Source organism: Siphateles boraxobius, unplaced genomic scaffold (assembly GCF_051911475.1).
Source record: "Siphateles boraxobius isolate OS27281-9 unplaced genomic scaffold, OSU_SipBor_1 8, whole genome shotgun sequence".
NCBI classification, from domain to species: Eukaryota; Metazoa; Chordata; class Actinopteri; order Cypriniformes; family Leuciscidae; genus Siphateles; species Siphateles boraxobius.
This window is the reverse complement of record NW_027509208.1, coordinates 36,944,562-36,968,458: the sequence shown is the minus strand read 5'-3', so window position 1 is coordinate 36,968,458 and position 23,897 is coordinate 36,944,562. Positions and strand designations below refer to the sequence as shown.

Genomic DNA, 23,897 nt, shown 5'->3' with positions numbered 1-23,897 from the left:
CTCTGTGTTCTTTCCAACATCTGTGACTCTTATTTACTTACGAAGGATGGACTTGTCTCCTTTCGGCATTTTGTATTAAGTATTTGATTGTTTGGCTGTGTACAAAACTCTTGAGTGAACTCGTCGCTGGCTTGACCATCTGGCGGACCATCTGATCGAGGTTATGAAACACCACATGAGGGCCTGTCACCCGTAGGACCCGTTTATGAAAAAGAAAAGAGGAAACTAGGGTAGAAGTCAAAGACGAAGCGGAGCTCGGAGCATAAATTGCTTTCTTTCTAGTGACAGAGATTGAGGAAGCGCTGCCAGGAGTTTGTAATTGCCGTGTGTGTGTGTGTGTGTGTGTATGTGTGTGTGTGTGTGTGGCTGAATGCATTCACTCTCCACCTGAGCTCGACTGATAAGTCTCTTATGTATGAAAAGACACAGAAGAGGTAAAGTGATGTCACCCATGAAAGGTTCCTCGCCTAGCCTGCACTCGATCAGGAGGTTTGGATATGCGTGTGTGTGTGTTTGCGTAAGCTCTAGAGCTACAGGTAAGTGCCAGCTGTCTTTAGACTGATGAGATTCACCTGGGCCCTTTCCTCCCTCTGCTTCTGCCACATGGAAATCCTCCGAGCAAATCAGGGCGACGGCACACCTGGCTCACACCCAGTAACTCATGTAGACGGGCAATCCGTTCTAATTAAGCCCACGACAGTCTCTTTTAGCAGTGTGCTGGCAGCCTCACCTATAACTCAAATTATCTTCAAATAACAAATGATTTGTTCATTTAGTTTCCCCGCACTTGTTTCTGATTAGCAGTCAGTCTCATGGGTAGGTCATGTGCGTAATTAAGAACCATAAGGGGCGAGGTGTGTGAAAGTTGCCCTGTTCTGCTTAACTCTGACCCTGAACATAATATGATGTTTGAACAGCTTTACTAAAGCGGCAGCTTAATATTGTGACCCTTCTTAAGAGAATTAGCACAAGGAAATTGTTGTTTGGAGTGTTATTAGCGGTGGCTCATACTTCAGGTTGGGGATTTGAGAAAACTTCTGAAGTGTTAAAAGGGTATTTTATCCGACTAATTCTGCCATTATTTACTCACCCTCATTTCGAGTGTATTTCTTCTGTGAAACACAAATGAAGATTGATATATCATTTACTTTACCATGTTTGGGGAATTTTAAAGGCCCCCTAAAATCCAAATTTAAAGTTTTTTAGCTTTTAGTATGAATATGTTAGCATTAAGGTTATGAATAAACTGGTGTGTTCCAAAACAATGACAAAATTTGCGTTTAGCTGAAACTTACATTCTCCCACTCCTGCTAAAATGGATCACGGATTTTTATGACATCACTCTGCACTTCAGCTTCTCCTCACATCTTCTGTCCAATCAAATGTTCTCTAGAATCTGAAACGTCCCGTCCCCTATGCTATAAATACCACCTAGCCAAAGCGACCGTTGTCAAGTCACAGAGCAATATGGGTTGGAGATTCGGTTGCTCAAACGTTCGGGTTTTATTACATTTTCCCACTGTACGTTGGTTAAGATTGAATAGAATTTATTCACACCTCTACTATTGAATCCAACATAACATCAGCGCTCGGATTGGCTTTCATGGTGCTGTCAAGTATGACTTGCAGTCTGTGAGGTAAACTAAAAGCTATTGGCTATTTGAAAAGAGGGAGGGTCCATTCAATATGTCCCGCCTTAGCTTCCTGTTTCAGTGGAAATTACGTCAACGCATCATACAAAGCTGCGCGTTTCAAGGCACTTCAGTGGGCCTTTAAATGCTTTTGAAAGAAGTCTATTATGCTCATTCAGGCTGCATCTATTTGATCGAAATACAGGAAAAAACTGTTTTATTATGAAATATTATTACAATTTAAAATATAATTTATTTCTATAATCATAAAACGGAATTACTCCAGTCTTCAGTGTCACGTGATCTCATTCTAATATGCTGATTTGCTGCTCAAGAAACATTTCTCTTGATTTTCAATGTTGAAAACATTTGTGCTGCTTAAACTTTTAGAGGAGATAGTGCTACTTTTCTTCAGGATTCTTTAATGTATAGACAGAACATTTTAAATATCTTTACTGTCACTTTTGATCAATTTAAAAAATATTACTCACCCTGTCACCGGTACATCTCTCTTGTTCTCTCATATCATTTTCGTGCTGTACATCAACTAATTAGCTCCCATTTCAGAATCCATCCCTCCTTTTGGCAATCATTCTCAAAGCTTTGACACCCTCTATTGAGGTCACCGTTTCGCAGAGCAACATTCGTTCGGCTGCTGGCGTGCGGCAGAAGGAGTCAAAGGTATTGGATTGTGCTGATTTGACACTCAGCCCAGTCCTTTACAGACCACAAACCACTTTTACCGACTCATTTCTCTAACTGCTTTTATCGTCAAACCAGCAGCTTGAAGGTGAGGACGGAAGGGCGACGTTTTGCAGTACGTTTGCGTTTGTTTAATTGATTTAGCCGTGCGATGACTGGAGGGCAAACCTCATTGCTTTCTGCGTGTCACCTTCCCCACAGAGTCCGGTCAGTTTAATTAGTCTCTTTATCTCTGATAAACCTCAGCATTTCTGTCGATGCCTGTGGACATTACTAAAGCGGATTTGAAGAACAGGCCGAGCACGATCGCAAGAGAATTTCAGCTATTGCCAGCTGCTTGGTTACTGTTGTATCAAAATTGGTGGTTTGCACATTTTACTGAGCAATTGAATTCCCTGTTCACGTGTATTTTTGTTGGATTAGTCGGTCCTAGAGAATGGAAATGATAAATGTGTCAGCGCTAATCATAACTTTTTGCTCGGTACATTTCAGCTGTTGATTGCTTTTCCCATCGTCTACAGTAGCTGGATGAAATTAGCATTTTGAAGTGGATGATTTTGCGACTGTTTTTGGCTCTGTGGGCCCGCAGTGTTTTAAATTCCCCCGTCAGGAAATTTTTGTCACACTTAATGCTGCTGTATTCAAGTATGACTAACATTTTTGGTTGATAAACTATTAAATAAGACACTGCTGTTAAGAGACGGATGGGTAATGTATGCGGCAGTGCTCTACAGGGAGAAATTCTCTCCCCCAAGCACAAAGCTCAGTCAGAATCATGTCTTACTTCCTGTCCGGGAGCTATTTCTCTTGTTGCGAGGGGCAGAAGCATGCCGTTTGATTGCTGTTTGGGTCCCTGGAAAATGACAGCTCGCAGTACTGTGGACTTTGGGTTTATGTGCAGATAGTGTGCCTGGTGGCTGAACAGCTCTTAGTCTCAGCTTCAGACAGCATAAATTTAACAGCGTTTTTCCATTAAGAGCTCATTTGTGAACAGGACCCATTGTGGAAAATCAGCTCCAGCAGTTTAAGAAGTTGTAACATTGCCGGAAAAGATCCCGATCGAGTTAAAAGAGCATTTTGGTGCCCATACTGTATGAGTCAGAGTTGTGCACCATTCAGAATTCAGTTGATTCCTTTTAAATTCCATTTCACTTCATGAATTTGAATTTGAATTGAGGTAGCAAACATGATACAGAAATGCTATTCAAATTTGAATGTAAGATATTAGAATGTAATAATTTTTGTATATATTTATATCATTTTGTATTATATAATTATATATTTTAATCAAAGACTGACGACTTTATAAGGTTTATAATACTGAAAGATCTATAAAAAAAGGACTTTATGTATTTCATGTTTATTAAATGAATGTTTGTGGAACAAACCCTAGCCCTAAACGTTGTAAATTCCTTTTCCTGTCATTCCAGTTCAAATTCCAGTCCAACTTCCTGTTATGTGTGGCCAATTCAAATTAACATTCATGTATTGAAAGAGAACCAATTCTTCAATTCTGAATTTTGCACAGCTCTGTTGTGAATGGTTTTGTGAAAATTCCCAGCTTACAAGTTGTAATTACAAACTTACGAGGACGTGAAACGTAAAATCTCGTTGAAATCTCGTAATTACGACATGCCATGAATGCTCCTAAAGACAGCACAGATGAAAGACAGAGAACTTTTGTAGTTTTAATGCAATTAAATGTGTGAAAAATGCTGTTCAAGGGGACACATCATCATCTAGTACTCAGATTAGCACTCAAGCAATATAATATTTTCAATAATTAATTTTTTACATCATATCATTTGGTCTCCCTAAATCCTGAATAATTGGCTACAATCCTCTGTCTGTATCATATTGCAAAAGCAAATGACAAGAGTTTTTTTTGTTTTTTTTTAATGCCAATCTGGTTGGATTGGCTGGCTGGCTTTAGGCAAGCAGGTTCAAATCAGTTCACTGGGAAACAAAGTTATGTTTATGTTAATATGTTGTGTTCTCAGTCTCCCAGGTGTTTTACATTTATTTCCCAGTCTGTTACAATGAGGTCTTTAAATTTGCCAGGTTGGCAAGGCTTGTCTCATCAAATTTGGTGGAATCAAAGTGGTTGTTTGAGGCAACTGGTGCCATTTTTAATGTGTTTTTAATCCATTTATAATCCATTTTTATTAAATGATATTCCACTGTCAATATATATAGATAGGGCTATCAATAGAAATAATCTTACTGTCCACCACTGCTTGATTGTACAACAAATCTCTGAATTGTAAAACAAAACCTCGTGCATTTTCATAGGTGTTGAGCGGATTCTGACTGAAGATCTGAAAGATCAGATTCTGATTCTGATCTTACTGACAAGTTAGTTTGCACAGAGGTGCTTTTGCGTTCACGCGCTCAACAGAAATGATTTTGATTGGCTACAATGCTCAATGCTTGTAAAAACACGCCGTAAATAGAACATTTGACGCCCAAAGAGTCCTCAAACAAACATGAACTAGAATGTCTGAAATCAGCATCTATCAGCGGTTAATGAATATACCTTTTACTCTGTACTACAGTCAACTTTTTTTTTTTGACTGGTACCAGTATTACTGATACATTTGACAACACTTTAATGTATCAAGCTTTTCTTAGTTAGCAACAGGAACCAAGTGCGATGGAGTTTATCAAATGGATCAGTTATGCCAATTTGCCAATATTAAACCACCTACGTGAGAAAACAACTGCAGTATCTGAAACAGGGTTGACTGTCCAGTAAACATTCCCACTTCTTCTGTTTACCATGATATGCAGTAGAAGCTGAGAAGGAGTGGGAGATCGCAAGGTTAAAGGCAGCTTTAAAGGGCACTTTGTACATGCATTCTTGTTGCAAGCCAAATGGTTTTCATTTTATCCCTTACTACATCATCATCATCCCCAGAAAATGTTCTTCTGGAGTAGAGCGCTTAATGACTTTTTCAGGCCCAACTTATCTTCTCTTTTCATTTGTAATGCTTTTTGACTCACTCCGGCGGGACTGGAATGAAGAGCAGTGAAATGACAGGGGTAAAAGCACACATGCAAGTTCAGACGGTCATTGGCGCCCACAGCATCACCTGCCCGCCACGTTTTTTTGACAAGCGGGTTCAGAGCTGCAATTTATCTCTGCCCGCTACCGCAACTGGTCGGGAGAGTCCCGGAGGAGAGAGAGCGAGATATATAGACAGAGAGAATTCCTCTCTTCTGGACTCAAAGTTCTCTTCCACATCCAGATTATAATGGTCGGAAAGAGCAAGACAAAGGGTAATTAGATGAAAATCAAGCCCTTGTGAGCAGACCGGTCTCTGCCAGGGGTTTTGTTCTAGGTGGAGGCGGTTTAGAGCAGGTTTGGGTTTCCTCCCAATGTGAAGAAGAGATTGAGCTCAGGAGGAAAGAAAAGGAGACAGTTATTTACAGTCTTTCCTGGCCCTGGATGTTATCATTATCGCTCTTTAGCTCAGTAGGGGATGAGAGTTACCTGGCTGCCCTGACGTCCCGTCTGGCAAACCGTTATTTACCGATGGCAGCCGCTGAGCCAATGCCATAGATAGGACTCATTAAGAGGAAGTGATGCGGAAGAGACAGGGGTGATTGTCCTGTGGGAGGCTGTGCACTCAGACCGAGAATAAGCTCACCTGTCAAAGTACGCATCTCTTGCTGTATCTTCTCATCACGCCGCTAGCGTCGACATAAGTGGGTGGAATCAGGCAAAGAGGAAAAGTAGATGTGGGAGCCGTGTGCTCCGCCCCTGACCAGCTTGACTGACAGGTGCTGGATGAATGGAGGTAACTCAATTCAAATCGGCACACCTCATTAAGGAATTCAACGTTGGTCAACCCTTTAGGGGTTACAGTGAAATTAAAGTATTAACTGACAGTAACTGAACATCTAGTTGCTCTCCGTCTGAATGGGATTTTTCTTATAGACCTGCCATGTTTTTTTCTTCAGTTGATAAACAAATTACAATATCCATCATCAGGAATATACTACAAGTCAACATCCAGTCAACATTATTAATATTTACTAATACAATGAAATTACATGGCAATAATGTGGTGACTAAAAGAATAAATCAAAACAATATTTTAGATTCTTTAAATATAAAAAACAAACGAACAACAACAACAACACTAAAGGCCCCGATATACTTCAAGCAAAATCGAAGAACAAACTGGTGTGACGTCATTTCAACCAAATCTTTTTGTTCACATCCAGTTTGTTTTGTGTTCGTTTCGGGAGTTTGGCTGGTAAACACCTTTGAACTATGTAATAGATTATGTAATAGGTAGGTGTGGCTCTGAGGCTCCGCCTTCTTTGACGTGGAAATTCTCTCTTTCTTCCGTTCTCACCCTCGAGGACAGATTTTCCGCCACTCTCTGGTCAACTCATCTATTGTGGAGATGCAGTTCCTTTCTGTACTTTCTGCGTTTTTCACACTATATTTTAAAAAGCATTTCACTACAGGTCGTACTGTGTATGATTGTAAATGTGACAAATAAAACTTGAACTTAAATGTAACTTTGGCTTTAACACTTTTTTTAAGACTTTAGGTATAAAGCATTATAAAGGTATGCATATTGTACGTTATAATGCGTTATATCTCTTCATAATTATTTGTAACCAAAGTTAAAATGCATTATAATATTTGCACTCCTTGTTACATCTGAAATCGGTTGTTTGTCATGTGTTTTAATGCATTACACTTTCTAAAGGTGTGTTTAATGATAATTATAAGTATTATAATGTGGAATAATTGTGGTAACAATTATTCATGAGACCACACAATGCATTATAAGGTGCATGCAAGGCATTAAAAATACTTTTATAATGCCTTATATAAAGACTTTAAGTTAAGTGTACCATACATTTCTAAAGGTACACTGTAAAAAAAAAAATTCAATCAATAAGTTTTGACAACATGTTTTTACATAGCTTTAACTCGTCAAAATAAGTTAAGGAATTTCAACTTTTTTTGTATGTCATACAAGATTCAACTAATTTAAGTTGAAATGACGAATTGCAAATTACAAATTGAAGGCAGCAACTTTGTTTACATTGAATAAATGTAATTTTGCTATTTACAGTAATACAATAATTGTATAAAAAAGATGCAGTATCAAATCATTTTAATTTGACAAAATGCAGCCAGTAAAGAAGGGACCGTTCTCTTCATTTGCATGTTTGTCTGGTCTACCTGTTCGCCTGAAGGATGCAGAAGTGGTTGATTTCCACCATATGGTTCAGCAATGAGCACTAGTGCAGTCTGGGCCTTCCTCATGTCTCAGTTAAGACAAATTCCTTCATGCGGGGGGTTTTTCTCTCGATTTTGCTATGGGGTTTTTTTTCTCTCCCTCTCTCTTTCTCTTCCACTCTGCTTGTGTTTTTACCTGGCCAGGAGAGAATAACTAAGATTTAGAAAGAGACAGAGTGAAAAGGAGAAAAAAAATGACAACATTGTAAAAGAAGGATGCTGGAGCAGAGAGAAGCCCATGGATCAGGCAAGCGGCTGTTGTCAGGGGAGCGCAGGGGAAGTATTGATTCGGAAAGATGAGCCAGCGGGTAAAAGAAGCTCAAGGATGTCTTCACGTCGCTCTCTCACTTTCCTCTGCTCTCTCGACGCCTCTCTTCCTGCACCTTAAACAAAAGCCGGTCTCTACGAGGCGATTTGATGACAAGCCCTGCGCCGGTGTAGACATGATGCAGGAGGTCTGAACGCGAGAACCCTTACACACATAACTATAGGCTTTCTAAGCATAAACCTGGATAGAGTTACACCGGATGATGCTTGAATTCTGGCATTTTCCTCCTGCGGGAACATTTAGACCTTATTTATTGAAGATACATGCAATGAGATGATTGTTAGGCACTTAAACTCAAAAAGCCCAAAAATCTCGTTGATATTCTAGTCTTTGGGATTTTTTTTTTCTCTCTGTTCGTTTTATGTTTATCTTGCATTGATAGGATGTTCTGGGTCTCAAAATTGGAAAGAGACTGCATCCAAATCCCACTATATAATATTCTGGTCTCTAGTTATGGCTCAAGACCCTCTTTCAATGTAAAATACTGGCCAAAAGTGATGTTTGTGATGTTCTGTATTGAAATATTATTAAAAATTGTCAATTGTTAACAATTGTTTAATAGGTGATAACACAATGAAACATGCCAAATTGTGTAGAAATAATTTTTGGCCAGGCTGTCATACAAAGACATTAAGAACACATGCAAAAACAAGAGAGAACCAACGACATCTATGCTTGGTTCTGTGAGCTTTTTGTTTTTCTGTATTTTTTTATTCATCTTTTGCACATAAAATCACCCCCTTTTTTTGCCAAATATGCCAAATATATCAAATACTTTCCTCATATTTTGTGGTTTAATTGAACTTGTAAGTGACATCACTTTTAGCCACGAATACACCCCTTTTAGCCAAAGTTTTTTTCCCTCTTTTCTTTATCTGCCAGGTGAAAAATCTGATTGGTTAGAAAAGCAATAGCACACCTCTGCTCAACATCTACATGATTTGAGATATCATTCATTAAACAGTTAGTTACTCACCGAGTTACTCAAATAAGTGAGTTACTCAGTTGAATGAGTAAAACCTGTACGATCCATGGTAATAGTGTTGTTTTCTTCCAATAATAAACAGTTCTAGTAAATGCTATGACTTCGATGTAATGTGTGGACGCAGGTGTGCATATACTGGCTCATCGAAATTTGATTTTAGAGCAGGGTCTGTTTTAGAACTGTGTATTTTTTATATTTGCAAGTGCTAAACAGGCATATTTCATCTGAACACTTCAAAAAAATGAAAGAAGCAGAATAGAGGATCATGGATGAGTGCACAGGTGCCTGTGATGAATTTCATGTAGTGCTGAAGCCTATGTGCCCTGGGCTGTAAGACACTTGAGGGCATGCAGCCAAACAGATGGTTATGAGTTTAGTTAAGCTCTGATAATTCACTTACACTCTTCATTGGACACACATGCATGGACAGACTCTTCATGCGGGCTGTTGGGTAACCCGAATACCAGTTTTTATATAATATGATATTATGTGTTGTATTTTAAATTTAATGAATTATTCTCTTCATTTATTTTACCTGTACTAACATGCAAAAGATTTGATTTTAAAGATTTTTTTAAAAGTTTTTGAAAGAAACATGCTGTAAAGACGTATTGTTTTGAAATAATATTACAATTGTTTTGAAATATATTTTTTAAAATGGAATTTATTCCTGTGCTGAATTTTCAGCATCATTACTCCAGTCTGCCGTGTCACATGATCCTTCTGAAATCATTCTAATATGATGATTTGCTGCTCAAGAAACTGTTTTATGGAAACATGGATTTTTTCATGAATTTAAAGTACAAAACAACAGCATTTATTTAAAATAGAAATATTTTGTAACAATGCAAAGGTCTACTGTAAATTTTGACCAATTTAATATCTCCATGCTAAATAAAAGTATTAATTAAACTTTTTTTATTTCAAAAATCCTACTGACCTCAAACTTTTGAGCACTATTTTACATATTTTCTTAATGTTTTGAATAAGTGTTTTTGTCTTTACTTAAAGCAAAATAATTGTATAATGGATTTTCAGAGAATATGAAATATATTTTTCTGCCACTTTCTCAGGGGTTAATATACATTTATCTTGTATATATATATATTAAGAAAAAAACAAGTGAAATGTATTCTCTAAAAAACATGTTTAATGTGTGTCATTTAAATATTATTTTATTATTTGTATTTAGGATATTTAAAATGGTATGTGTAAAAATGACTTAAGAAATACAAACGAGTACTCCAATTCTTTTTTAAATATTGAATATAAAATTTTATTTCTTATTTTTATTCTTTTTTATTCTTTGAGTTTTATTCTTGTTTTAAGCATAAAGCTCAGTAAATAAAGATAGATAGATAGATAGATAGATAGATAGATAGATAGATAGATAGATAGATACTCTCTGGGTTTTCTGCTCTGAGAAACGGCGTAGAGGAGCTGCAATCTTCTTTGGGGGTCCCTGCAGTCCATCAACCCGCCATGAAGAATAACTGCACTCCCAGCCTTTGTCAGGCTCTCTATTTCAACACATCGCCAGCGCCTCCACCGGGGCCATCGAGCGCTCATATGTTTGTATCCTCTGTCTAACCCTCAGGTGTAGCAGAGGTGATCGTGTTGGTCGGAGGAAGGCAGGCGGTGGGCATGAACCAGCGCTCCCTGACGGCTGTCACCTGCTTCAACCCGCAGAACAGCAAATGGTATCCTCTTGCCAGCCTCCCGTTTTACGACCGCGAGTTCTTCAGCGTCATCTCCGCCGGGGACAATATTTATCTGTCAGGTACGTCAGATTTTGGAGGGAAGGTCGTATATCAAGCGCTCGCAGAATCTGTGGTCACTTCCCAGACGCGGACTGTTTCTTGCAATGATCTGATGAAGAATTGGCTTTGCGGCGTACATTAATCATTGGATTCTACCGGCCTCGCTATATCAAAACAGCTATTGGTTTCCATGCCAGATAAATCCGACAAATCCTTTATCACTTGAAGGTCACGTTTCTGTCCAGCTTCTAGTTCCTCAGATCGCATTACAAATGTTGGTGACTGCGCTGCATCGGTAAACAGTTTAGATGAGTGTAAATTTATGCCCCAATTTTTTTTCAACATTGCATTTTCAACATTGACTTTGTGCAATGTCAAGTCATGATGGTGTGTCATCTTGTTTCCAGGTGGTACAGAGTCAGGGGTGACATTGGCAGATGTGTGGTGCTACATGTCACTTCTGGACAACTGGAACCTGGTGTCCCGGATGACTGTCTCTCGCTGCAGGCACAACAGCTTGGTGTATGATGGCAAACTCTACGCTATTGGAGGACTCGGGGGGGCTGGAAACTTGGACCATGTGGAAAGGTAATTTGTCCTGCAGTTAACTAGCTGGGGGGAAATACATTCACAGATGCATCATGATGGTTTCTCAAATGATTCATATTGCAAGTTTAAACTCAAACCTGGAGTAACCGGCTTTTCCTATATACTAGCAGTTGTTAGTAATGTATATCTGTTTCATGTTTACAATTCAAGTCACATTTGAGTGATTTTGGGTAAAACAAGCAGCAGTTTTGTATTTTTTTCCTCCCTAAATATCACGATATTCCAAGTAACTAATATTTTACAAGTGTGACTTGATTAAAGGGATAGTTCACCCAAAAATTTAAATTCTGTCAATAATTACTCACCCTCATGTCGTTCCAAACCCATAAGAGGCTCGTTCATCTTGGAAACAAATGAAGAACTTTTTGATGAAATCTGAGAGCTTTCTATCCCTCCATTGACAGCTACGCAACTGTCACTTTGACCCTTCAAAAAGTTCATAAAGAAATCAAAAAACTAATCCATATGAATTGAGCGACTTAGTCACAAAAATTCTAAGGAGACAATCGCTTTTTATGATGAAAAGATTTAATTTAGCATTTTATTCACATATAAACATTCATCAACTCACACATCACTTATGGTAAACAGAAGCTCAAGCATGTCATTCATTCTCAACCAGGTTTATTCTCGTTTTACGCAGCAGTTTGAGCTTCTGCAAGAGCCAATGAGGTTCATTCTTGTGTTACGCAGCAGTTTGAGCTTCTGCAAGAGCCAATGAGGTTCATTCTCGTTTTACGCAGCATTTTGAGCTTCAGCAAGAGCCAATGAGGTTCATTTTCGTTTTAAGCAGCAGTTTGAGCTTCAGCAAGAACCAATGAGGTTCATTCTCGTGTTGCCCATCACGTTATGTAATAATAATGACTAACTATTCCTTTTAAGGGGTTATTACCAAAAGGGAAAAAGAAAATAAAACAACATATATTAGGAATATGTTTATCTCACTTTTCGGACACACTTTGGGAGCCAATGCTTGAAACTGGCGGTGGAAGAGGTTTAGATATTCCAGGCCTATAATAATAATAATAATAATGCAAGTGAACAAACAAGCAAAGATGGTACATGAGAATATTCATGCAAAAGACAGCATATCTTAGTTCTGTGAAACAGAATCGAAACAAAAATTGCTTACTGCACCTTTAACTGATCTTTTTATCTGTACTCTATATTATTCTGGTGCTGCTACACAGAATGCTGGGAAATAATCAAACCAGCCTACTTATGAACAGCTGAATAAGTTGTATTTTACCAGCAAGCTTTCTTGCTGTTCCTCAATAGCAGTACATAAAATGCGTGCTAAATCAATTGTGCTGTCAACATTCATAATTACAACATGTGATCAATATCAATTTGCTTCCACAGTGTTTCCTTAATTAACACTCGGAAAGTCTGGCCTGAAGAAAATCCAAAGTTTCCCACTTATTATGACTTGATGTTGCTGCATGTGTGTGCTGAGCTCCTTAATACGATCTTTTCGACATGACTTGAGCGCAGCAAAACCTTGATCAATTGGCTATGTGGAGCACTGCATTATGGGGACAGATACATTTCTCTCTTTATATCTCCTTATGTGAATGTGTTTAACCTCTTGGAGCGGGACTGCGAAATGGTCTGATGCTCCAATTGTGGGCGGCACATGAGGGCAAGATTAAATGGGGCAATCAAAAAAACATTATGGGCTGTATTAAAGGAGCCCGCCGCAGCTCATTACTAGCCTGAAAGGAGCTCAGGAGTCCCTATCAGTCTGGCAAAATGAAAACCTATAATTTGATATTTCTTTTCAGTAACGTCCATCAAATTATGATGCTGCAACTTCCCCCCTGACACCTATGAACTTAATAACCAAGAACTTTCCCTTTCCCCACCAGAAATGAGCTGTATATGATCATCTTATATCAATTTTACATGTTCATGTATGAAGCCTTGAAGCGTGCAGGACGTGTGTATACTGTGTTAAGCTGATAAGCATCCCTCACCCAGCGGAGCAGTTCAACCTGTACGTGCTGCATATGAAATCGATATCGCTAACCAACTCCTCACCATTATATTCTCATTATTGACACCAGGCATGCGATTTTAGCTTAACTACTAGCCACAGGGATAAACATATTTTTGCAAGCAAATAGCATGAGATTTGGATTTTAACAACCTCAAACACCTTGAATATTTGATTTGAGTTTGCACCCATAGGTTTGCACAAGTGTCCATGCGGGTGTTTTGTTGTAGTTGTTATGGGGTCTGTACGACACTCCTGTACATGTGAGCGAGCGCTAGGATCAGCACAGACCCGGACGAGTGAACGCTCTCATCGCGCCACCTCATTTTACTTCCCCGTCATGGAGTCATTTACAGCGTGTCAGCGCTAAACTAACACAGAGGTTATGACTGAGATGTGGACGGTGTGTGTTTAAGAGAGATGCTGTGCTGCTGTAATAATGTGCTGAGGGCTGTTTAGCGTTAAACACTCTGAAGTGTCTGCACTGTATGATATTTTGATGTTGGGTGCAAACAACTAAATGATCATCCCAAATAATAATCATCAATAGCAACTTTCATTATTGATGAGTTTTAGGTATTTAAAATGTAAGTACAGTAATTTCACTGTCATATTTAACTCTTGCCGCAAGCGTTTTTAAAAAAGTTGCCAGCTGCGTTTTTGATCATTTTATATTGTGTTGTATGGATATCTGAACATGCAAATTTCTCAAAAGAAAGAACAGAACATATGTTTTATTCTAGCTTCGTCCATTTTTTTATCAACATTTTTCATAAAAAAAGCTATATTTTGAGCATAAAGCTGAGAAAATTTGTGTTTTTGTCAAAGACTACATGCCGATTGGATTCAGAAAGATGATCCAAATATAGATGGAGTAGATCGAGTCCATAACACCCGAAAAGCTTCACTGTCCCGTTGCTCGTCCTGGGTCGACATTTCATTCTTTAACATTAGTTTTGATTTATATGCTGTTTAATGTTGATGATCGCGTTATTTTACATATGCATCTGCTTACTACTGTATGCTATCGCTTGTTTCTGCTTCTCCGCATGTGTTTTGATCCTCTTTCAGAAGATGCGTCATAGCACCCCCTACATTATAACAGTGAAAATTCCATCAATGTCGGGGAAAGAGTCAATTTTTATATTAATTTTACATTTATATATTAGTATTTTTATTACATATTTAAATATTAATGTATTATCATTAATAATTAGAATTAATAATTTATAATAAACATTTATTTCATTACATTTTTTCAATATAAAATTAAAGTTGACATTCATATATTAAGATCATATTGATGTAAAAAATATATATTAATATTTTATTATGTATTTATATTGATAATTATATTAATCGTTATAACTACAATAAATAATTTGTAATAAAATGAATTGAAATTTATATATATATAATATACTGTAGTTACAATATGAAAAATATAGTTTACAGAGTCTAGTTCCATCTTTTTCGCCCTCCTTCAATCTCCAACCGGCCTTGTTTGTGTCCCACCATCTGTCTTACGGTACGTTTTCATGCGCTCAGCCATGAAATCATTCACGCTTAGAAGCATGTCTTCAGTAAGCCCTCTCTCGCGGCCACTGTTCGCTTCATTTCTATCACCCAGCGTGAGCGCATCAGGCGGCTTTTGTCCCAGGGTCACGCTACTGTGTTTTTCCCACCACAGTGTGTTGTTGCCCTGAAACGGAGTGTTTAGATTTCATTTTTGCTTTTTGTTTGTCCATGGGAAAACTGTTAAGTGGAGTTGATTGCTATTCCAAAACAAATGAAAGCAATGCTTCCCCTTTTTCTGTTTAATGAGCTCATATAGATAATACAGCGAAATGGCTGTGGAATATTTGATATAATTGCGGAGTTCATTCAGATAATGAGTGCAACAACACAGAGCATTAGAGCAGAGATCGGAGCGTGAAGCATGACCTCATGCGCTCCACTCGTTTTTAGCACTATTAAAATTAACCTCTGCTTCTTGATTTCCTGCGTTGTTTGTGCAGCTGAGGCTTCGCTTTATTGCTTGGTTTGTGTGGTTTAAGCCCTTGTGGTTCATTTGTTTGCTTTTAAAATCTTTTTAATTCATGAAAATGAGACGAATCCCTCCGCCTCCCTCCACTCCCCTTATATCCTACAGATTTCATTTTAAAATAAACTTTTCATATTAAAATAATAAATATTTCAGGTTACTTTAACAGTTCGCCATTTTTCTCTATCCTTTTAGCCTTCACTAGCTCATTTTAAATTCCCCTGAAGTGTGATAAATTCATTTTTAAAGTGCAATTACTTAATATAGTTTCTAAATTAATATGAGATCATTCGACTGCATTCATAATGATTATAGAATGATTAGCAAAATTGTGTAATCATTTTTAATGGAGTATACAGTAGCATGTCACACTGCAGGACATGTCAACAATATAATGCGCATTTGTTATTTGTGATCAAACAATTATATTTATTGTTGTAAATATGAATAATTCTGTTTATGCGTTTATGTATTAGTTATATATGTACACAGACACAAAAACATGTATTTATACACTTTTATTATAAAGTTGTGAATATTAATATGATTATGCATCCTGGAAATTTTAAGTATTGGGTTTTACAGCTAGTTCTTAGTGAGTTGTTAATTTGTCTTATTTGACTTTGCCAGTAAATAAAAAAATCCTTAAAACAAGATATTTGAAAAATAAAACTGCATAAGATGTTAATACTGGTTTTGAATATAAGTGCATTGTTTTCTCACCGCACTAGCAGATATAAAGATCCATCATGCTCTGAAGTCTTAATATCGTATGCATTGTTGTTTCTAATGAACATTTAATTTGCTTCAAGGATTTGAGACATTTTAACACATAAATATAGGAGTTTTATGCATAAGTATATTTGCAGTAGTGTGCATGTGCAGATTCTTTCCCAGTGAGAAATGTTGTTTTTTCAGCGAGACTCTTCAATGGTAGTCCTATAACAAATATACAGTGTGGCTGTACTCCATTAGACACCATCATAGGTGTGACACATGAATGAATGGCCAGGAAAAGCCAGTGCCTCACGGCCCTATCTCACGGCCGCCTTGGCCCAGAAAAGCTTTATGCTCTGAGATGAGAGATGCCCCCCTGAGGGTCCATTCACTTCCAGTCTGTCCCGGCCGATATTCAGCATCCTTCCACAGAAACGCTTTGACGGTAATCCTGTTCCTATTGTCCTGTAACCTGAAGAAGCTGTCAGGCCCTTCAGTGCACCCTACTGAGCACACACACACAGTCTGAGATTAGAAACACTATTCCACACAAATGGATGCGGAGTAGACCTTGGACACATTTTGAACCCTTTCCACCTGTTTTCTGATGGTAGCTGCTCGTTTAATTTTTGCTACGGGTCAGAAATGAACGGTTGCTTTGGGGGAAAAATGAACAAAAATGCCCCTGCACAATTAAACTAAAACTATTACAGCGGTCTCAATTAAAGTGAGATGTGAAATTGAAATGAAAAGTGTTGATTGCAGCTTACAAATGTTGCAAATGTTGCACAGATTTTTTTTATGTATTTTCCAGTGTCGAGCACCATAACCAATTATGCACTGTTGAGCTTATGAATGCAATGGCCAATCAGAGGCTTTTAGATAAGTCACCGTGGTAACCGCTGGAGTGCACGCGCTCACTAACTGAATTCTGAATCTGCACTCTCACAAATTCTCTCATCATAAAGGAAGTGCAGATATTTGCAGATGACTTTATTTTAGAGTATGTGCACTTATGTGTACTCGCAGTGTACTTGCCTAAGAAAGTACTAGATAATATAAGGTATCTACATGGGTTATGTTTAGGGGTAGGTTCAGGGTTATTACCTATTTATTACCTAGTTATATAATAAGTACATACTATGTACATGCAAAACAGGACTGTAAAATAAAGCATGAGCTTTTTTACGCATCAAGACTTCACATTTGTTGTCTTAGCAACATGAAAAACAAAATGGTTATTCAAACTGTAAATTGATTATAGAAAGTGCAACACGTTCTCACTCCCAAATCGTCACATGTTTACGCTTGGTCAGGACCCCTTGGCGTCCCTTTTTAACGCACAGGGTACCCCTTTAGTGTCATTTTTCCACGTGCACTTCATTGTGTTCAGTTGTTTGTCATATACGTCAGATCAAGGCGCATATAATTCTTTGCATTTGTAAAAGTAGAAATATTTATACTTTCATAGATATTTTGGAGCACCTAACCCCACCCCTACCCTAAACCTACCCACTTTTCTACAATATAAAACACATAACAGGTCAATAAAAGTACAGTCACGGGCATTTATTGCAAAAACTGTCCAAAAAAAACTGTATAGAAGTATTACAAGCCCTCGTGTTGCATTCCAAGTCTTCGGAAGCCATTCGATTTATATCTTCATATGAAGAACAGAGTGAAATAACCACGCATAAACTTTATTTTCTCAAAAATACAAACATGTACATACATGTTGCTCACATAGTTTGTGCTGAATACAGTGTTATGAGACTTTACCATATGTGTAAAAGCACAAATGTCAAGGCATGTCAAAAAACTGTCCAGGGCCCAAAAACACCTTCAGACCCCAGAGGGTTAAGGTTTTAATCGCCGAAAAAGATCCCGCTCTGTGAACACATAGTCTTATCTCATTCTGTACACTTGAGCATGACGCAGTCGGTCACAAGACACATGAGGGCCAATGCTGTTTCACAATGAAAGCTGACGCAACGCTTTATTCGGGTGGCAGTTTTTGAATGTGTGTTAGGATCTGAGCTTTACGCTGGGGATTGCTTTTCTGTTCCTCACACAAATCAATTGTGTGGCCTTGAAACACTTGGAATATTTGTACTTTTTGAAAAAATTGTGATTTATCTGCCTGTTATATCCTGTGTTTTATATTATATTAAATAGAAATAGGTATGTATAGTTCGGTTACATGCTCAAATATGTCTAAATAGTGTAAATAAACAATTAAATAAATGGAAATGAAATTATTATGGCTGTTTAAATTCTTATTCTCATTGAAAGCAATGAAGTACCCTGTGCGTTAAAAAGTGGCGCCGAGGCGTCCTGACCATGTGACAAGCTGCTAAGACAACAAATGTGAAGTCTTGATTTTTATGTGTAGCCAGAACATGACATGCAGTTTCACCAAACATGTATTCAGTTAATCTGCATTAGTAATCATTATTACAGTATCAAGAGCATAATTAACAATGATTTTTATCATAATATTGCAGCTGTACCCTGTAGTGCATTCCTGTTTTTTTTTTACTTCATGCAATTGTTGTCTAAAAATACATGTATTCCAGCTTATTTAACTGTCTGTGTAAATAATAATGCCATGTCAGATTCAGCTTCTGTTCCACCTTTGCAGTATATTTATATGTTTTTTGTTGATAAAAAGTTAGATAGTTAGTATTATGATTGATTGAAATAATGGTGACACTTTACAATAAGGTTTCATTACTAGTTAACATGAACTAATAACAAACTGTATTTCTACAGCATTTATTAATCTTTGTTAATGTTAATTTCAACATTTACTAATACATTATTAAAATCAAAAGTTGTATTTGTTAACATTAGTTAATGAACTTGTGAAGAAATATGAACAATGTACAGCTGTATTTTTGTTAACTAACAATAAAAAAAGATTAACAAAAACAGTAACAAATGTATTGCTCATGGTTAGTTCATGTTAATTAATACATTAACTAATGTTAACTAATGAAACATTATTGAGATGCGTTACCGAAATAATTGTTTCAAATGTAAGTATTTGACATGCAAGACAACAGAGATGCATTTAATAAGGTAATTATAAAGTTGCCCTTATGAAGGTAAAAAAAGAAAAGAAATCTGAATCAATTCCAGGGGTCAAGTATTGCACCTTAATGGAAAAGTTGAAATCTGCCGCAGTGTGTGTGCACACAATGATGGGTGTAGGGGGCATGATGGGCATGTGCGTTCCTCACACCCCGCTGTGATAATCCAGCACACGATGGGATTACGAATCTTCAGAGCGCCATCACCCGCTGCGCCCGCTCCCCCTTCCTACGACTTTATCTACCCCGCTAGTTAAAGGCCCGTCCCCTGCCTCTCGTTCCTTCTGCTGGTTTGGAAAATGAGTATAAAGAGGAGCCAAAACCTTCTCTAATTATAAAACCTCTCGGCTCCCGTTCCCCCTCAGCACCGGCTCCGCACGCGTGACCGCGAGCAGCGTTCGATAGCCAGACTCCTGGAGCGACTCGCTCAGCGGGGCGGCTCGCTCCATCCGACTCACTTCACTGAGCTCGTGGCCAGAAAAAGCTTCATCTTCTTCCATCATCTCAGAAAGGGGCATATTTAGTCCTAGTGGGTATCTAATGAGAAGAATCTGGACCTCTTATGGGATATGTGTGCACTGCTTCCCTAAAAAGGAACCTTTAGGTTTCTTTAGGCTTTAGATTTTGATTGGAGGAATATTAGGCCAACTTAAAGGAATAGTTCACTTAAAAATGAAAATTATATCATTATTTACTCACCCTCAAGTTGTTTCAAACCTGTATGAATTCCTTTCTTCTGCTGAACACCAAGGAAGATATTTTGAAGAATGTCGGTAACCAGACAGTTGATGGACTCCATTGACTTCCATTATAGGAAAAAAATACTATGGAAGTCAATGGGGTCCATCAACTGTCTGGTTACCGACATTCTTCAAAATATCTTCCTTAGTGTTCAGCAGAAGAAAGAAACTCATACAGGTTTGGAATAACTTGAGGGTGAGTAACTGATGACATAATTGAAATGTTTTAGTTAACTAGTCCTTTAAGTGAGATTCTAAATTACAAAGAACATTTTAGTTGTGGATTCAATGCAGTTGTTCGCATCCATAGTCACCATTATTTTTATAGCGCTTTATATAAATTAAAAAAAATATGTATACAAAAGAACAGCGTTTATTTGATATACACTACTGTTCGAAAGTTTGGGCTCAGTGAGATTTTATTTTTAAAGAAACTGATACTTTTATTTAGAAAGGATGCATTAAAATGATCAAAACTGACAGTAAAGACATTTATAATGTTCTAAGGTTTCAAATAAATGGTTCTTTTGAACCTTCTATTCATCAAAGAATCTTGGAAAAAAAGTATCAAAATTTCCCCAAAAATATTAAGCAGCACAACCGTTTTTATCATTGATAATAATCAGAAATGTTTCAAATCATCATATTATTGAATGATTTCTGAAGGATCATGTGACACTGAAGACTGGAGTAATGAAGCTGAAAATTCAGCTCTGATCACAGGAATAAATTACGTTTTAAAATATATAAAAATGTATTTAAAAGTTATTTTAAATTGTAATAATATTTTTTAATGTTCAAATAAATGCAGTCTTGGTGAGCAGAAGATTAATAGTTTTTTAATAGTTTTATACATATTTATTATTTTGTAGATATATTTATTTGTTTGTTTGTTTTCATTTAATTTATATATTGTTATCATCATTACATATTAGCATATTGTTGCTGATTCTGATTCAAGGCTCTTATAAATCATGGCACAAACAACAGCAATAATATTGAAAGTTTTTGTTGACTTTGTGGTCAAAGTTCCCTATCATCCGGGATAATACACAGCGAATACGTCACATACTGTAGACATTAAAACACTCAAGGAATTTTGTGGACTTTAAAACATTTAGAGTTGTTGTGAAACACTTTTAATAAGACTCGACTCCATGAGCCTCACAAACTTGGGCAGATCCAGCAACTGCACTTTCTCTAGGCAGAAATCATTCTAACACTTCCTGCGAACTTCTAAACAATCTCACAAACACCCACTGACTTTACGACATGAAACTTTCATCAGTGTACATTTCACATTAAACACAGAAAGCCAAAAGTCTTGAGTTTTAACAGAGCGAATTCTTATATTTGGCCTGGCCTGAGGTTAAGAACTTTTTAGTTTTTTGCTTTAGAAATTTACTTAATAAAAAATGACTAAGATCTGATAAAACGCTTCATTTAATGTATCATACTCAAGTATTTTGTCAAAGGTGGACCTCAAGCTCATTCACAGAGGCCTGTGCCCTGAATATTCACTGACCCCAGAGCAGGTCACGGCTCCAGTCATGTGTGATTCGACAGGGATATATTTCGGCTACACCCAAGGAGGGTATTAGGTTGGTGGAAGTAATGGATGTCTGAGCGAGACTGTGTACCATCAGCCAGATAAATGACTCGCTGATGGTTTGGGAGATTTCCAAGTTACACCGGCAGGCAACTCATTTCTCTTGTTTCTTCCAGCTTTCCTTCGGCCCCTCGAGCTGTGGAAAGCCGAGGGTTTGCTGACGGAAGTGCGGCTTGTGCTTGAGAAACAGGGGGTGAGACAACAAAACCACGGGAAAGATTAGGAATATCCTCAATTCTCTCCAGGAGATATGCTGGTTATCACCAGATGTTAAATTGTACTGTTTTTATGAAGTGTAGAGTTATGAAGTTGTAGAGTATTTGCTCATTACAAGTCAGAACTGAAAATACGTTTAAAAATACTCATAAATCATTCAAACATTTTAATAGTACTTTGAATTGCTATTTTATTCTCTGATTTGATTCTGGTTGACCTATTTAAGTGCTTGAATTTACTTAAATGGCATGTTTACATTATTTTAGGATTTTGCGCAGACAAGTGTGATTGTTAGTTTTGTGGTAGTTTTTCTTCATGAGAAGTGAATATACAGTACCATTCAAAAGTTTGGTGTCAGTACATGTTTGGAAATTAATTGTTTACACAGCAAGGATGCAATAAATTGATTAAATACTACAGTAGAGACATTTATAATTAAATCAATGTTATTCTTGTGAACTTTCTACTTATTAAACAGTCATGTTAATATGTAATGATACTTCACAATATTTTGTTTTTACTGTCTTTTTAATCAAAGAATTGTAGCTTTGGTGCGCATTATAAACTTCTTTCAAAAACATTAAGAAATATTACCAACCCCAAACTTTTGAACGCAGGTGTAATTTTTATCTGAATGAATTGATATTTCAGCTGTACATCAGTGGATGTATATGACAGCAGGGACAGCTACAGATTATGACAAAGATGCATCACTTTTAGAGCACTTTCCCTTTAAGAGTGCATTTGAGTGAGTTGTTAATGCACATGTAATGATAGCAGAGCATTATAAATCAATAAATCTATCTCTCTTTAATACTGAATGTTATCATGTTTTGATGACTAAATTAATTTGTAGCACAACATGGTTGAAGTCAAACTAAGAATGGTAGTCTGACCCTACCTCATGTATAAGATAAATATATGCATTATGTAAATACAGATAGATATATAGATAGATATGTAGATTGATATATAGATAGATATGTAGTTTTTGTCTTTTTTCCCTTGATGTACTCACCATTTCCACCTGTGATGAATTGATGGGTGGTAAAATTCAATCAAGAGAACAGTTGTAATGTAAAGGCACAGATAAAAGGAAAGTAATGTGGAGCTGTATCTTTCTTTAAAGCAGATGGCATGCAGCATTGAAAGATCTCTGTGACTCATTAAAGACACGAAACACAGTCACAGGCTGTTCTTCTGCCCGTCCTCTGAGTCGAACAGCAGCATGTTTGGTAAGCACCGCTTCATTCAGCACATAATGAAAAGGGAAGCTCCGGGCCGGTAATGAAGTCTTAGGCGAGCTTCCGTGGTTGCGACGGCTCACGCCGTGAGCTTTGGTAATTGGCGCATGACCTACTCTGCCGTCGAGTTGTAATGTCACAATTTGTGTGTGATGCACAAATCCAATTAAGTCCGAGTGCTGTGCAGAGTTCTCCTGATGGAGGCTCAAGGTGCCCTCTGCAGTGATAGAGCGAGATTGAGAACCGATACAGTGTGTACACAAGCCACTGGAAGCCTAGAAGAGCCACATCACAAATTGGTGAGATCAGAGAGATTACTAGACATATCTGTTTGGGCTGATTGTACCGGCCCTTTAAGAGCCCAGATGGCATAAACATCTGATGCATACTGCAAACAAAACTAAAAAGAAGATTTTAGTTTTATAATGTACACTGATGAGCCAAAACATTATGGCCAGTCACAGGCGAAACGTCTATCATTTTCATCTCCTAACAAGGCCACGTATTAAGGTCTGGGTAGATTAGATGGCAAGGTACCAAAACTCAAGTTCTCATAGTTCTCAGCAAACAATCAGTTCTCGTAATCAACTTGTTGGATGCAGGAGAAATAGGCAGAAATAAAGATCTGAGTGACTTTGACAAGTGGCAAATTGTTATGGCAAGGTGACTGGGTCAGAGTATCTCTGAAACGTCAAGGCTTGTGTATTGATCTCGGTTAGCAGTGCTGAGAATTCACCAACAGTGTCCGAGGAGGGACAAACTACAAATCAGCGACAGGGTGTTGGGCGCCCAAGGCTCATTAATGCACGAGGGCTACGAAGGCTAAACCCGTCTGGCCAACAGAAGGTCCACTGTGGCACAAGTCACACAAAATTGACGATGGCTATGGGAGGAATGTGTCACAACACCCTGCTGCGTAGCCGTAGACCAATCAGAGTGCATGACCACCCCATAGTCC

At 37.6% G+C, this 23,897-nt stretch overlaps 1 protein-coding gene across 1 annotated transcript in view; it reads left to right on the top strand.

Annotated features, from left to right (window-relative positions):
• klhl29 (kelch like family member 29) overlaps window positions 1-23,897 on the top strand; it is a 275,193-nt gene that overhangs the window by 236,427 nt on the left and 14,869 nt on the right. The window contains exons 10-11 of the mRNA XM_077219873.1: window positions 10,510-10,692; window positions 11,080-11,260. Coding sequence (XP_077075988.1) covers window positions 10,510-10,692; window positions 11,080-11,260 — 364 coding nt within the window. The remainder of the gene's footprint in view (window positions 1-10,509; window positions 10,693-11,079; window positions 11,261-23,897) is intronic.